General features: G+C 42.3%; 1 protein-coding gene across 1 annotated transcript in view; it reads left to right on the top strand.

Moving 5' to 3' along the window:
• Positions 1–13,598, top strand: part of KIAA1549 (KIAA1549 ortholog) — a 123,268-nt gene that overhangs the window by 91,527 nt on the left and 18,143 nt on the right. The window contains exon 16 of the mRNA XM_070465181.1: positions 6,504–6,821. Within this exon, the coding sequence (XP_070321282.1) occupies positions 6,504–6,821 (318 nt within the window). The remainder of the gene's footprint in view (positions 1–6,503; positions 6,822–13,598) is intronic.

Raw genomic sequence — 13,598 nt, forward strand, 5'->3', positions numbered from 1 at the left:
CCCAGGTATCTTCTTGTTAATCCGTTTTTATCCACTGTGTCCGGCAGCACTGGGGCACACAGTGGATGTCTGTGACTCTGTGCCAAGGTGCAGCCCTGACAGAACTATCTTTGTTAAAGAAATGAGCAAAAAACATGCCCTCGGAGAAAGAGTTTATGATGTACATGATCACTTCAGATAGAGCTTATGAAACCAGTGTTTTATTTGAGTTTTATATTTTAATCCCTCAAATTACACAAATATCTAACACTGAGATACTAATTACACATATGTGCCAAATGACATACTGACATTGGGACTAAATATAATTGCATCATGATTGAGAGATAATCCCAGGCTTCTTTCCCCAGGCTTTTCTTTGGAATCTTATTGTGATTCTGGTTTCCTAAGACTGACTGTCCCTTCCTAACCGGCTTGTGAGGGTTGATATGATTCCTGAGGGCTGGAAGGTCTACAAATTAGGCTCCTTCGCTCCTCAGCAGGATGAATGAAAGAGTCTGAAGGCTGTGAATAAATTCCTCCGGTGGGGGAACCAGCATTGGCAGTTCTCACGGTAGATGGCGATCTTGAGCTGCCGCTGTGTTTTTGGACCAGTGTTGGGGCGTCTGTGGTGTCTGGCTTGATCCTGGAAGGGATGTATCCTTGGCTCCCCAGGATGGTCCCTTGGAGCTTTTGTTTTTGTCTAATCTGGAATCTCAGAGACCGTGTTGTGTGGAACTAAAGAATAGATTAGTTTGCTGGGAGAAATATCAATAACCTCAGATATGCAGATGACATCACCCTATGGCAGAAAGCGAAGAAGAACTAAAGAGCTTCTTGATGAATGTGAAAGAGGAGAGTGAAGAAGTTGGCTTAAAGCTCAACATTCAGAAAACTAAGATTGTGGTATCTGGTCCATCACTTCATGGCAAATAGATGGGGAAACAGTGGAAACAGTGACAGACTTCATTTTTGGGGGCTCCAAGATCACTGCAGATGGTTAATGCAGCCGTGAAATTAAAAGACTTGCTCCTCGGACGAAAAGTTATGATCAACCTAGACAGCTTATTAAAAAGCAGAGACATTACTTTGCCAACAAAAGTCCATCTAGTCAAAGCTATGGCTTTTCTAGTAGTCATGTATGAATGTGAGAGTTGGACTGTAAAGAAAACTGAGTGCCAAAGAATTGATGCTTTTGAACTGTGGTGTTGGAGAAGACTCTTGAGTCCCTTGGACTGCAAGGAGATCCAACCAGTCCATCCTAAAGGAGATCATTCCTGGGTGTTCATTGGAAGGACTGATGCTAAAGCTGAAATTCTGGTACTTTGGCCACCTGATGTGAAGAACTGACTCATTTGAAAAGACCCTGATGCTGGGAAAGATTGAAGGCAGGAGGAGAAGGGGGTGACAGAGGATGAGATGGTTGGATGGCATCACCGACTGAATGGACATGAGTTTGAGTAAACTCTGGGAGTTGGTGATGGACAGGGACGCCTGGCGTGCTGCAGTCCATGGGGTCTGCAAAGTCAGACACGACTGAGCGACTGAACTGAACCTTCAGGGCAGGACTGAACCTGTCCTCCCCTTCCTTTCTTAATGATCCTAAATTAGGCTTCTTTCATGGTGGCCCAGACCATCCTTCCTCTCTTTGCTTTTTTTCTTAGCAGAAAGTGCAGAGTTTCCTCCCTCAGCTGGAGGGAAGCTCTTCCCTGGTGAGCACCACCTCAATCAGCTGCTTCGTCCCAAGTGGCTCCGATTTGCAGAGGTACCCTAAGAAGTCATTCTTCCTTACATGGACTTTTTACTTTCTCTCCTTAAAATTATGAAATGTGTACTTTATTTTTTATTTTAATACTTAAATATTGTATGACTTTATTTAAATTTTTATTTTATATTGGAGTGTAATTGATTTTGGGCTTCCCAGGTGGCGCAGTGGTAAAGAATCTGCCTGCCAGTGTAGGAAATGCAGATTCAATTCCTGGGTCAGGAAGGTTCCCGGTAGAAGGAAATGGTTATCCACTCCAGTATTCCTGCCTAGAGAAGCCCATGGACATAGCTTGGAGGGCTGCAGACCATGGGGTTGTAAAAGAGTGGGACAAAGCTGACCACATACACACATAGTTGATTTACAGTGTTGTGTTTCAGGTGTATAGTAAGGTGATTCAGTTATATGAATATCTTTTCTTTTTCAGAGTCTTTTCCAGTATCGGTTATTACAGAATGTTGAGTAGAGCTCCCTGTATTTGTTACATAATTTATATGTGTGCATGCTCAGTTGCATTTGACTCTTTGAGACCCCATGTACTGTAGCCCACCAGGCTCCTCTGACCATGGAATTTTCCAGGCAGGAGTACTGGATTGGGTTACCATTTCCTACTCTATGGAATTTTCCATACCGAGGGTTCAAACCCTATCTCTTGTGTCTCCTGCATTGGCAGGCAGATTCTTTACCACTGAGTCACCTGGGAAGCCCGTTTTATATATAGTTGTGTATATATGTTAATCCCAACCTCCTAATTTATCCCTCCCCCAGCCTACCTTTCTCCTTCGATAAAACCATAAATTTGTTTTCTAAGTCTGTGAGTCTGTTGAAATGTATACTTTCAAACATAATGCCTTTTTGAGCACTCACCTTTTTAAAGGTAGTATTTCATCTTGAAGGTTATACTACACATACATGCTTTTGAACTATCTTGAATTTTGTGCTTTCCCCTCCAAATATCTTCTTGAGAGCTTTCTTCTTCTGAAGTAAGAGAAATATTCCTGGATTTCTCGTAAATAGGGTTACCATTATAAATCAGGATTCAGCAAACTATGACCCTCAGGCCAAATCCAGCCTACTGCTGGCTTTTGTAAAGAAAGTTTTATTGGAACACAGCCACACCCATCATTTTTGTGTTATCTATGACTGCTTTTGCTAAGGTGGCAGAGTTGAGTAGTTATATGACTCACAAAGCCTAGAATATTTACTCTCTGGCCCTTTATGGAAGTTTGTCAACCCCAATATAATTTATTTTCCAAGTCACACCCTTGTGAGGGTGACAGTAGATGGTATTAATTATCCTAGGATAACAAGCATGAACTGAGATTGTCCTGGACCAACCATAGTACATGATCACTCTCTTATAATATGAAGCATTGCAGAGAGGCACCAGAATACATCATAAAAATAACATACCTTTTTTTTTTAACTAAAGGTAAAAAAGTTCTCATTTATTTCTGGGGAGTGATAGGTGAACATGTATTTGTGCCAAGGAAACAAACTGAACATCAAAGTCATCAAACTTGGATTCAAGAGAATGAAATTCAAATTCCAACTCCTGGGTATCCTAGGTAGATCTCATCTTCTGTTGATCATAGTACCATCTGTTAAGTTCCATCTACATGTGAAACACTGTGCTGGATGTTGGGACACAGGAAAATGAATAAAACCTCCTCTTGGCCTGCAGGTTGCTGAGAGTCTAGTCTGTGAATTTGGGGGTTGGAGGCAGCAGGAAGACCAGAGAGCAGGAAGCTCTCACATCATCGCTCTACGGCTCTTTGCCTTCATGGCAGGATTCATGGGACCAATGAGACTCCAAGGGAACCTAACTTCACATCTTTGCAACAGGTCTCTCTTGCTATAGAAGTTATACCTTCTTTAAAGTGACACCCACTGATGCTGAGATTGGCAGTGGCTGTAGCTTTTGGGAACCCTCCTCAAATGTAAATAGGGTTTTTCCCCCATTTGAATCTCAGTTTGCACTGTAGCTAAGCTGTAGCCAAGCTGTAGCCAAGCCACAGTGCTCGCTTCCATGTGGTGCAGTTATTGAAAACCACCACCGGGAACATGGCTTCTGGTTTTAGAGAGACCCTTTTAGTTACCCGTAGGACATTTCTACAGATATGCTTTTCTTTTTCGCCATGGGGTGTTGGGTTGGTGGCCCTCTACTCACCACATTCTTCCTGATCTGCTCCTCAAGAAAACTAAAAGCAGGAGAAGGTATGAGTGTGGGCCATTTTCGTACCTTGTAAGGAGAAGAACACAGAGTCTTTCCAATGTTGTGTCACAAGCCGGAGACCTTTGGAGCCCCAAATCCTTCCTCGATGATGAAGCCACTTAGTGGAACTTTACTGGGATATTGTAATTTTGGAGAAGCAGTCTTTGAGGACCCAGTGTCTATTATACCTGGGAGTGAGACCACCCACTTGCTGTTGTGAAGGACGGAGCACTGGCCCATCCCAGGAGCCGTCTCTGCCCAACAGCACTTGTTTCTGTGGAGGACGAGGGCCCAGTGGTGCCACAGCTTCCGAGTCTGCCAAGAGAGTCCAGAAATCTGAGTTTTCGTAGGAAATTTTCTGATTTTTAAAATATTGACTTTTTTAAATACTGCGTGGGCCAAGCGCAATAGGTTTGTGAACTGTTGGTGGGTTTGCCAGTTTGTAGTCTGTTTTTCTCTTTGTTTGGAATTACACAACTGCTGCTCTTAAGTGTTTGATGCTGGTGTGAATAATAACTGATCGTCAGTGTACAGACAGTAGTCATTAGGAAGTGTTTCAGACAGTTGACTAAAAGTAAGGATGTGACTCTGAAATAGAGATTTTCTTTGTAAGAGATTCACTGATCCAAACAAATATGGGAATGCCTTCCTTTGGCCCTTCTGTGGGATGATCCAATCAGCGAAGCTAAAACTGTGGACCTGTAGAGTAAGCAGAGGATTCCAGGAAAAAGTACCCACCCAAAAAGTGGTGACAAAGCAGAATTTATTTTCTTGGACTCCAAAATTACTGTGGACTGTGACTACAGCCATGAAATTAAAAGACACTTGCTCCTTGGAAGAAAAGCTTTGACAAACGTAGACAGTGTATTAAAAAGCAGAGACATCACTTTGCTGACAAAGGTGCATATAATCAAAGCTATGGTTTTTCCAGTAGTCATGTATGGATGTGAGAGTTGGACCATAAAAAAGGTTGAGTACTGAAGAACTGATGCTTTTGAATTGTGGTGTTGGAGAAACTCTTTGAGAGTCCCTTGAACTGCAAGGAGATCCAACCAGTCAATCCTAAAGGATTGAAGAATCCTAAGGAATATTAATTGGAAGGACTGATGCTGAAGCTCCAATAATTTGGCCACCTGATGTGAAGAGCCGACTCACTGAAAAAGACCCTGATGCTGGGAAAGGTTGAAGGCAGGAGTAGAAGGCAGAGGATGAGATGGTTGGATGGCATCACTGACTCAGTGGACATGATTCTGAGCAAGCTCCATGAGATAGTGAAGGACAAGAAAGCCCAGCATGCTGCAGTCCATGGGGTCACAAAGAGTTGGACACGACTGAGCAATTGAACAACTTTTTCTTTGAGGACATGGAGTCACCAGCCCACTGAGTAGAACCTCTTCTCTTCAGTGTCAGTTGAAGTAATTTTAATTAAAAATTTTTAATTGTTACATATGTCCCTGCCTCATAGACAGTATGTCCCTGCCTCATAGACAGTGGGTATAGGAGTTAAACTTTTCTTGTTGGCTCATGTTATCCAGGGACACCTTTATTTTAAGAAAATAGTTTCTGAACAAATAGATACTATTTACTGTTTATAAAGAGTTGTCGCAATAAGTGTTAAAAAGGTTTATACGCATATAGTTGTAACATGGTGGTGACTTTGAATTCTTTGGGGTGGTATAGAACTGTTCTGTTATTAATAGACTGCTTTAGTGGGGGGTTTCTGTATCTATGGAATGTCAACTAGGTATTTTAGTATGTAAACTCTGACACATCATTTTTGATTGTTAGGGGCTCTCAGGAAAAACATGAACTTCCAGGTACTGAGATACCTTTCAGGGAGTTGATTGAGTTTTGCCTGACAAATGGTTGTTGAGTATTTTTACTTTTTTTCTGATTTCAAACTTTTTGCCCCGATGAAAGGTAACACATTCCTCGGCTGTGATTTGAAATATTTTTATGGTAGACCCATTCCTCAGTGGCAGTGAAAATGGTTACAAATTCTGTCTTGGTCCTAGAATTTTGTTCTCCACAGAAGCTCGTGTTGGATTCATCTTTTTTTTTTCTTTAATATAATTGCTCTACAATGTTGGGTTCGTCTCCACTGTTCAGTGGAGTGAATCAGCAATATGTATACATATGTCCCCTCCCTCTTGGATCTCGCTCCCACCCATCCCACCCCTCTTGGTCGTCACAGAGCACCAAGCTGAGCTCCTGCGCTCTATAGCAGCTTCCCACTAGCTATCTGTATCACACACGAGAGTGTGTAAATGTCAGTGGTGCTTCCTCAGTTCATCCCACCTTCCCCTCCCCTACATGTCCACATGTCTGTTCTTTATCTCTATCCCTGCCCTGCAAATGGGTTCATCTGTACCATTTTCTAGATTCCATCTATATGCATTAGTACACAATATTTGTTTTTCTCTGACTTACTTCCCTCTGTATGACAGACTCTAGGGCCACCCACATCTCTACAAATGACCAGTTTCGTTCCTTTTTATGGCTGAGTTGATGTGATTCTCCACTTTGCTGTTTCTCCTGCTGTAGTCTGATCCTGACCTCCCGGCTGACGTGCCCACGCCGTCGTCGGCTGAACTGGGCAGGTATCCAGGCCTGCCCTTCCCGGCCTCCCAGTACATCCCGCCCCAGCCGTCCATCGAGGAGGCACGCCAGACCATGCACTCCCTCCTGGACGATGCTTTTGCCCTGGTGGCCCCCAGCAGCCAGCCCCCCAACGCTGCAGCTGCAGGCCCTGGGGTCCCAGCCGGCCTGCCCGTGAACAGCACCCCTTCCCGGGAAGAGAGACGAGCCACCCAGTGGGGGTCCTTCTACAGCCCGGCTCAGACGGCCAACAACCCGTGCAGTGTAAGTGTGGACCTTCTGGAATTCTCTCATGGGCAAGATGTTGGAGCTTTGTTGCCTGACTGCCTCATTTTCAGGATCCCTGCAATACCCTGATTGGATTCGACTGGAACTAAAGCTTGGATGAAGAGTCTTAGTTTTTATTATCTTCTAAGTTAATTCTCAATGTTGAAAACATTGTTTTATGCAACTTGGACATTTCATGGAGGTACCTTCCTGAATTTGCCTCCATGAAAGGTATAAAATTCATTGTCATAAAATATATGTGGAGTAACTGTCAAAATACATTCTTGTTTTTTTTTTGTTTGTTTAGTTGTTCAGTCTTGTCTGACTCTTTTGTGACCCCATGGGCTGTAGCCCACCAGGCTCCTCTATCCCTTGGATTTTCCAGGCAAGAATACTGGAGTGGGTTGCTGTTTTCTACTCCAGGGGATCTTCCCAACCCAGGGATCAAACTCATATCTCCTTCAGCTCCTGCATTGGCAGGCAGATTCTTTACCAGAGGGAAAACGTGGCTCTGTGGTAAAGAATCCAGCTGCCAGTGCTGGAGACATGGGTTTGATCCCTGGTTCGGGAATGTCCCTTAGAGCAGGAAATGGCACCCTACTCCAGTATCCTTGCCTGAGAAATCCCATGGACAGAGGACCCTGGTGGGCTACAATCCGTGGGGTTGAGGAAGACTCAGACAGGACTTAGAGACTAAAAAAAAAACAACCAGAAAATGTTCATTGATGTCTCCATAAAAGATACGGTCAAGAATGTCTTAGCGTCATTCAGCTTCTTTTTGTAGGCCCCTGGGACTGGAGAGGTGAGGTGAGGCTCTGGGAGTGGAGGCATCTAGTCCTCCAGTAGCCAAACATAGTCATTTTCAAATACCAGGTTTCCATCTTGGGAGCTGACATTTCAGTGCTTCATCTGTTTTGTTATCCTTTATTTGTTTATTTTTATACTCAATCAGTGCTTTCAAAGGTGCCTTCTCAAGTCAAGGACAAGAAGTAAAACTCAAAGATGTAATATTAAATATTATCTTTTGCTAATTTCAGAAGATGAAACATTTGATTCTGTAAAGATGTTAATAGGTTACAGTTTAAATTTGTTCTTCAAGGAGTGTTTATACAGGGTTCTTCTAGTTTTGCTAACCATATTAAGGTTAAATTGGGTGGTAATAAGCATATGTTAAAAGAATTTTCAGCTCTGGGGACTTCCCTGGTGGTCCAGTAGGTTAGACTCTGTCCTCTCAATTCAGGGGACCCAGGTTTGATCCCCACTCAGGGGACTAGATCCCACATGCTGCAACTAAGACCCAGCACAGACAAATACATTAAAAAAAATTTTTTTTAAAGAAGAATTTTTATCTCTGGAATTTTCAAAGTAAGCTCTTAGATAGTTTCTTTCAAGGCATAGTGAGCACATGCCTGAGTGATCACAACCACCACACAGGAGAAAAATACTATCCAACCTAGTCATTGTTGGTTTACATATTAAAATATAGATTGTTTCAGCAATAAAGGTTAAACCATTTCATAATTATAGGTGATAGGTAATTATAAACTAGTAGTTTATAATCTTTAAGGAAATGGATGATACAGAGCAAAACTCAGCAGTGAAAATGAGTTTGACCATATCTGCTGTCTGTTTACTTTAAGCTTGTCTCACCTGTTTATTCATTCAGATGTATTTATGGAGCACCCACTGGTTTTGTTTGTTGAGTGTTCTGCGAGGTGTTGGGGTTACAGAAGTGCACAACATACAGCTCCAGCTCCTGCATCCCAGTGGGGATATGTGGCCAGTGGAAAAAGTGACTCAGTGCGGCATAGGGCAGGTGTCAGGCAGGAGGAGAGTATGTGGGGGAGCCCTTGACCCAGAGTGTTTGGGAAGGATTTTCTAGACAGAATGACATCTAAGTGGAATTAGTGGGGGCAATTAGTGGTTTCAGTTAAAGAAGAGAGGTAGTGGGGAAGCTAGCAGAGACCCAGAAACAAAAGCATCTGGAACAAACTCCCTCTTCTGGACAAAATGGAGGAAAGGCTCAGGATTTATCCTCCCTCCAGAAACAAGTAAAAATAACTGAACAAAATGTATGGGTTTTCACCACATTGGAGTTGAGGCAACAAAGAAGAGGGATCACTGAGAGATGCGTAGAACCCTTCCGTCACCCCAGCTCCTGTCTTGAGAGAGTTTCTAGCTATGGTGCGGGGAGGAAGACTCCAGGGAGCGCTCCATGGTCTCCCCGAGGTGAGAGAACGGAGTGGAGAGTGTGGGGAAGAGAAGAGAGCTAGGGTTCACAACAGACAGTGCAGGAAAGCAGAGAGAAACACAGAGAGATGCTTCCAGAGATTGCAGGGAACCTCATTTGAGTTTTGATCAGTTTTAAGGTGTGAGGAAACTACCCCAGACGAGGGAAAGAACTGCCCCAAGAGATTAAAGGGAACCATCCTCAAAGCTCACAGAAATGTGAAATTTCCTCATGGGGAAATGTTCCTGCTGTGGATTGAATTGTATTCTCCCAAAATTTGTATGTTGAAGCACAAGTCCTCATGTACATGTATTGGAGACTGAGTCCTGAAGGGGGAAGTAAAGGTTAAATGAGGTCATATGGTTGCATCCCTGATCTGATAGAACCGGTACTCTTAGAAGAAGAGGAAGAGACACTGGGTCTCGCTCTCCACCGTGTGAGGACACAGCAAGTAGGCAGCTGTCCACAAGCCAGGAGGAAAACTAGCAACAGCTGAACCCTGCTGGAAACTTGACTGTGGATTTTCCACCTCCAGAACTGTGAAAAAATTAATTTCTGTTTTTTAACCCACCCAATCGGTGGTGTTTTGGGATGGCAGCCTGAGATGACTATAGTTTTTGTGTGTGTGTGCAGTGTAGAAGACCTCATAGTTCACGGAGCATCAGTTAGAGTACTCAGAAGAGTTTTGCCTCAGTAGTGGGGCAAATAGCCCCAGGGTAAAGCTGCTCTCATTCTACCTAACACAGAAAAAGTCAGACCTGAAGCTGAACAAAGTCAGGAATATTTATGTAGAAAACCAAAAATATACAGCATCCAACAAGGTAACTGAATAATGTCTGGCATCCAATCAAAACTAACCAGACAAGCAGAGAAGCAAGAAAATGGTACAGATTATAGCATTAGTAGACAAAGATATTAAAAGAATTATTATAGTGGAGTTTTGTATGTTTAGGAACCTAGAGGAAAGATTGAACACATTAATTAGAAGCATTGAAAAATTTAAAGGATACAGATCAAATTCAACCTTTTAAAAATATTTGTTTATTGGTATTTATTTGACTGCTCTGGGTCTTATTAAATAGTTGTGGCGTGCAGGATCTGGGATCTTTGATTTTCATTGAGGCATGTGGGATATTTAGTTGTGGCAAGACCCTGAATGCAGCGTGTGGGATCTAGTTCCCTGACCAAGGACTGAACCCAGACTCCCTACACTGGTTTCTGTTCTCACAGTAGAGAAAGCAGAGTCATCTCTTCAGAATGAGAGAAGTGTAGCAAGGCAGGAGGGTTGAGGGAGAGTAGAAACATGAAATATAGAGGAGAATGAGAGAAAACAGACTAGGGACATGGAAGTAATCACTTAGCCTTGAGGCCACTGTCGAGACTGATGATCATGAAATTATAGTGGCACAAATTAAAGTTTTGTAGTTTACCAGCATTCAGATACCCAGGTGTAAACAAGGAGGGAATGGGCAATTGGATTGATCCAGGACTGGGGCTTTATCAGGCATGTGTGATGATAAGACAGCTGGGAAGAGATGTACAGGTCAGACGGTACAGTTGAAGTGATGGTAGATTAGCACTGAAAGGGGAAGTGGAGGAAGTTGAGGTTGATTAAATGTGCTAGAGCGTTGGAGACTCTTGCTCTCAAATCTGTCCACTGTATTACACTGGTGGAGTCGTCATCATCTCTCACCAAGATTATTGAAAGATTTCCTGTTCATCTCCTTGCCTCTGGTTTTGAAAGGAGGATGTCAGGGTGGTGGCTGACAAGTACAGTGCTGTTTATTGGTGTTGAGGAGCTGAGAGGCTAACACAGTAGATGCATCTATGAGGGACAGGAGGACTTGAGTGAAGAGGGAGACCTTCCAGGAGCCTCTTGGGCTAGTCTCATGTTTTCCAAAAGGAGAATTCTCATCTCACTTCCCAACCTATACTTGGTGGCTGCTGGCATCTACGTGTTGCTTCTTTCTGCTCCTTGAGTTGTTCAGTGCAGAAATCTGTGGTCTTCTTAATTGCTCCCTACCTGATAGAAGATGTACGTGTCCTGTCCTCTGGGAAGCATAAATAGTTCTTGGCATTCAACCAGTTTTTCCGAATCATTTTCCCCCCTGAAAACCAGCGTCCATTTAATCTTCATATTCATTTCTTTCATTCATGTCAGGGAAACTTCCTTTCATTTCTGAAGCAGTTTTCTTTGTTGGATTGAAGATACCAATTATTTTTATGTTGGCTCATCTTTGTCCCTTTTCTGTATCTGTCAGTTTATCTGCAGCTTTAGCTACTTTGTTCTTTTTTCTCTGCCTTCAATTATGATTGAAGGCAATGATTTGATTATAAGTCATATCTATTGTTTTCCCTGCTAGTTGATTATCCTTAGTGTTTTGATGGGAGTGGTAGCAATTTAATCTAATGGAAAACCAGATCATTGGTTGTATTTGGGCATATCTAATATAACTTAAACATAAATTGGTTGTAAAGTTACTGTTTATTGCCAGGAGGAACCTGATCACCTTTTATTTGCTTCTTTTGGCTATAGTAAAAACCACTGAAATGTGGATTTCAGGATGCCTTCAGTTACCTCATGAATATAGACCATCTGATGACACTTTTATACCTTTCTTGCCAGTGTAAAAGTGTTAGTTATGCATTGGTGAGTCAGGCCACTTGACAGGTGGTATTTCTGCTTTCCGAAGTAAAGTTAACCTCCTTGAATTTGTCCTCCAAATGGCAGGTGTGAATACCTGAGATTTTACTAGCTCCTTGCCATCTGGTTGCTTTACCTCAGGCCTCTCCCAGGCTCCACCCATCACTTGTCTTTCTTGCTTTGTTGGCTTGTTTTATACTGAACAGAAAGAAAGAATGCATTAAAATGGGATTTTTATTCACCTAGATGATTGCAACCTTAAAATTCTCTTTGTCCTCCAGACTTTTTTTTTAACAAGTGTGACCCACGTAAGGGAAATGCCTGCCATCATTGGGGGTATGTAGCCTCTAGAAAAATAATACCTTTTTTCTAACTAAAGTAGAGTAGAAATGCCTAGCACTACGGTAATAGATCAGGTAAAGAGTGGTCAGCTACTTTGCATTGTTTTTCTTTTTAGTTTTTCACTTATTAGACCTTGTGAAATCCCAACAGATAAATTGTAAAGTCTTGACCTTTTTTATTAATATTATTTTGCATATGAATAGGTTTTTTAAAAAAGCCAAACTGTGCTGAAAGCACAGGGGCCATTTTATTCTGTAAAGAATAATCTTGATCCAGTCTCAGATTTCTGTTTAATTATTTGGAAAATAAATAGACTCTCCTTTTCATCCTGTTCCTCTCTTCTTCCATGATCCCCTTTTTTTAATTTTACCTCAGTTATGGAAGTCTGAAGGGTTCTAAATCTCTCTCCCTTTGCCAAGGGAAGGGAAGCAGTGAGGGTCAGAGGTGAAGTAATTTGAGTACATTTTCAAGTCTAGTAGTCCCTTTGGGACTATATGAGGTGCAGAGATTGTTTTGTCCTTCTTGGCCTAAGGTAATAGACCAAGGGAAATAGAATGAATTGGTCAGTATGTCTGAGGCCAAAGCTGCTACTCCTTATCTGACCCCCCCACCCACCAGGCCCCCCCGCCTCCTACCAGTAGAGATTTATTTAAGAGGGAAAGTCTGGTTTTAGAAATCATGGGTGGTGCAGCCCAGTGATTAAAAGCATAGTCTTTGGAGTCAGAAAGATAGATTAGGAGGACATTGTTTAATTTCTTTGTGTTTTGGTTTCTTCTGTAAACAGCAGGTAATGAACCCTTTTTAGCATTGCTGTGGACCTGAGTCAGTGTTCATACGGTGCATAGCAAAATAATAATTCAGTAAATGGCAGCTTAAGAAAAAAAAGATCTCATATGAGAGCAAGTCCAGAAGCAAGGCTGATTTAGTAACTTAATATGGAACTCCTATCCTGGAGCCAGTTAATTTAAACTGAGTGGAGTTGGGTGGATGCTGTCCAGAGTTACTATCCTATTAAAATATCTGACTCCAAAATCATGATTCATAGTTGTCGAAAAAAAGTGTTAAAAGTCCTAGTCCCAACTATGCTAGGGTTAGGATATATTGATTTCATGAGGAATGCAGCATAGATCTAGATTTCTTTAAATCTGGTGCCATCTTGCTTTAGTCAAAGAGTATTTGGTTAGTGCAGATTAGTTCAAATAAGAAGAGTGGATTGAAGGATACCTGGACATCTTATGGAATTTAAGGGCAGGGAGTATGGCTGGACCTCCTTGGTATTAGTCAGAATGGATTGTGTTTACTTCATCTTTTAGGGTCTCTCTCAAATTACGGTTCTTCTTAAAGTCTTTCTCTTTTTATAGCATTGTACAACATGGAACAACATTTGCATTGTTTAGTTTCTTGAGTGTATTTGAATTGCTGATAGGCACCCACTAGATCTGGTGACCACTGTGGTCCATGTTGATGGAGTCATTTACAGTAAGTATGGCCACGAAGGCCCATCTTATTAGCAGAAGATACAGGTTTGTGGAGGATAAGCTGCAGGGAAGGGCAGGTG

The sequence above is a fragment of the Odocoileus virginianus genome, chromosome 1 (assembly GCF_023699985.2).
Source record: "Odocoileus virginianus isolate 20LAN1187 ecotype Illinois chromosome 1, Ovbor_1.2, whole genome shotgun sequence".
NCBI classification, from domain to species: Eukaryota; Metazoa; Chordata; class Mammalia; order Artiodactyla; family Cervidae; genus Odocoileus; species Odocoileus virginianus.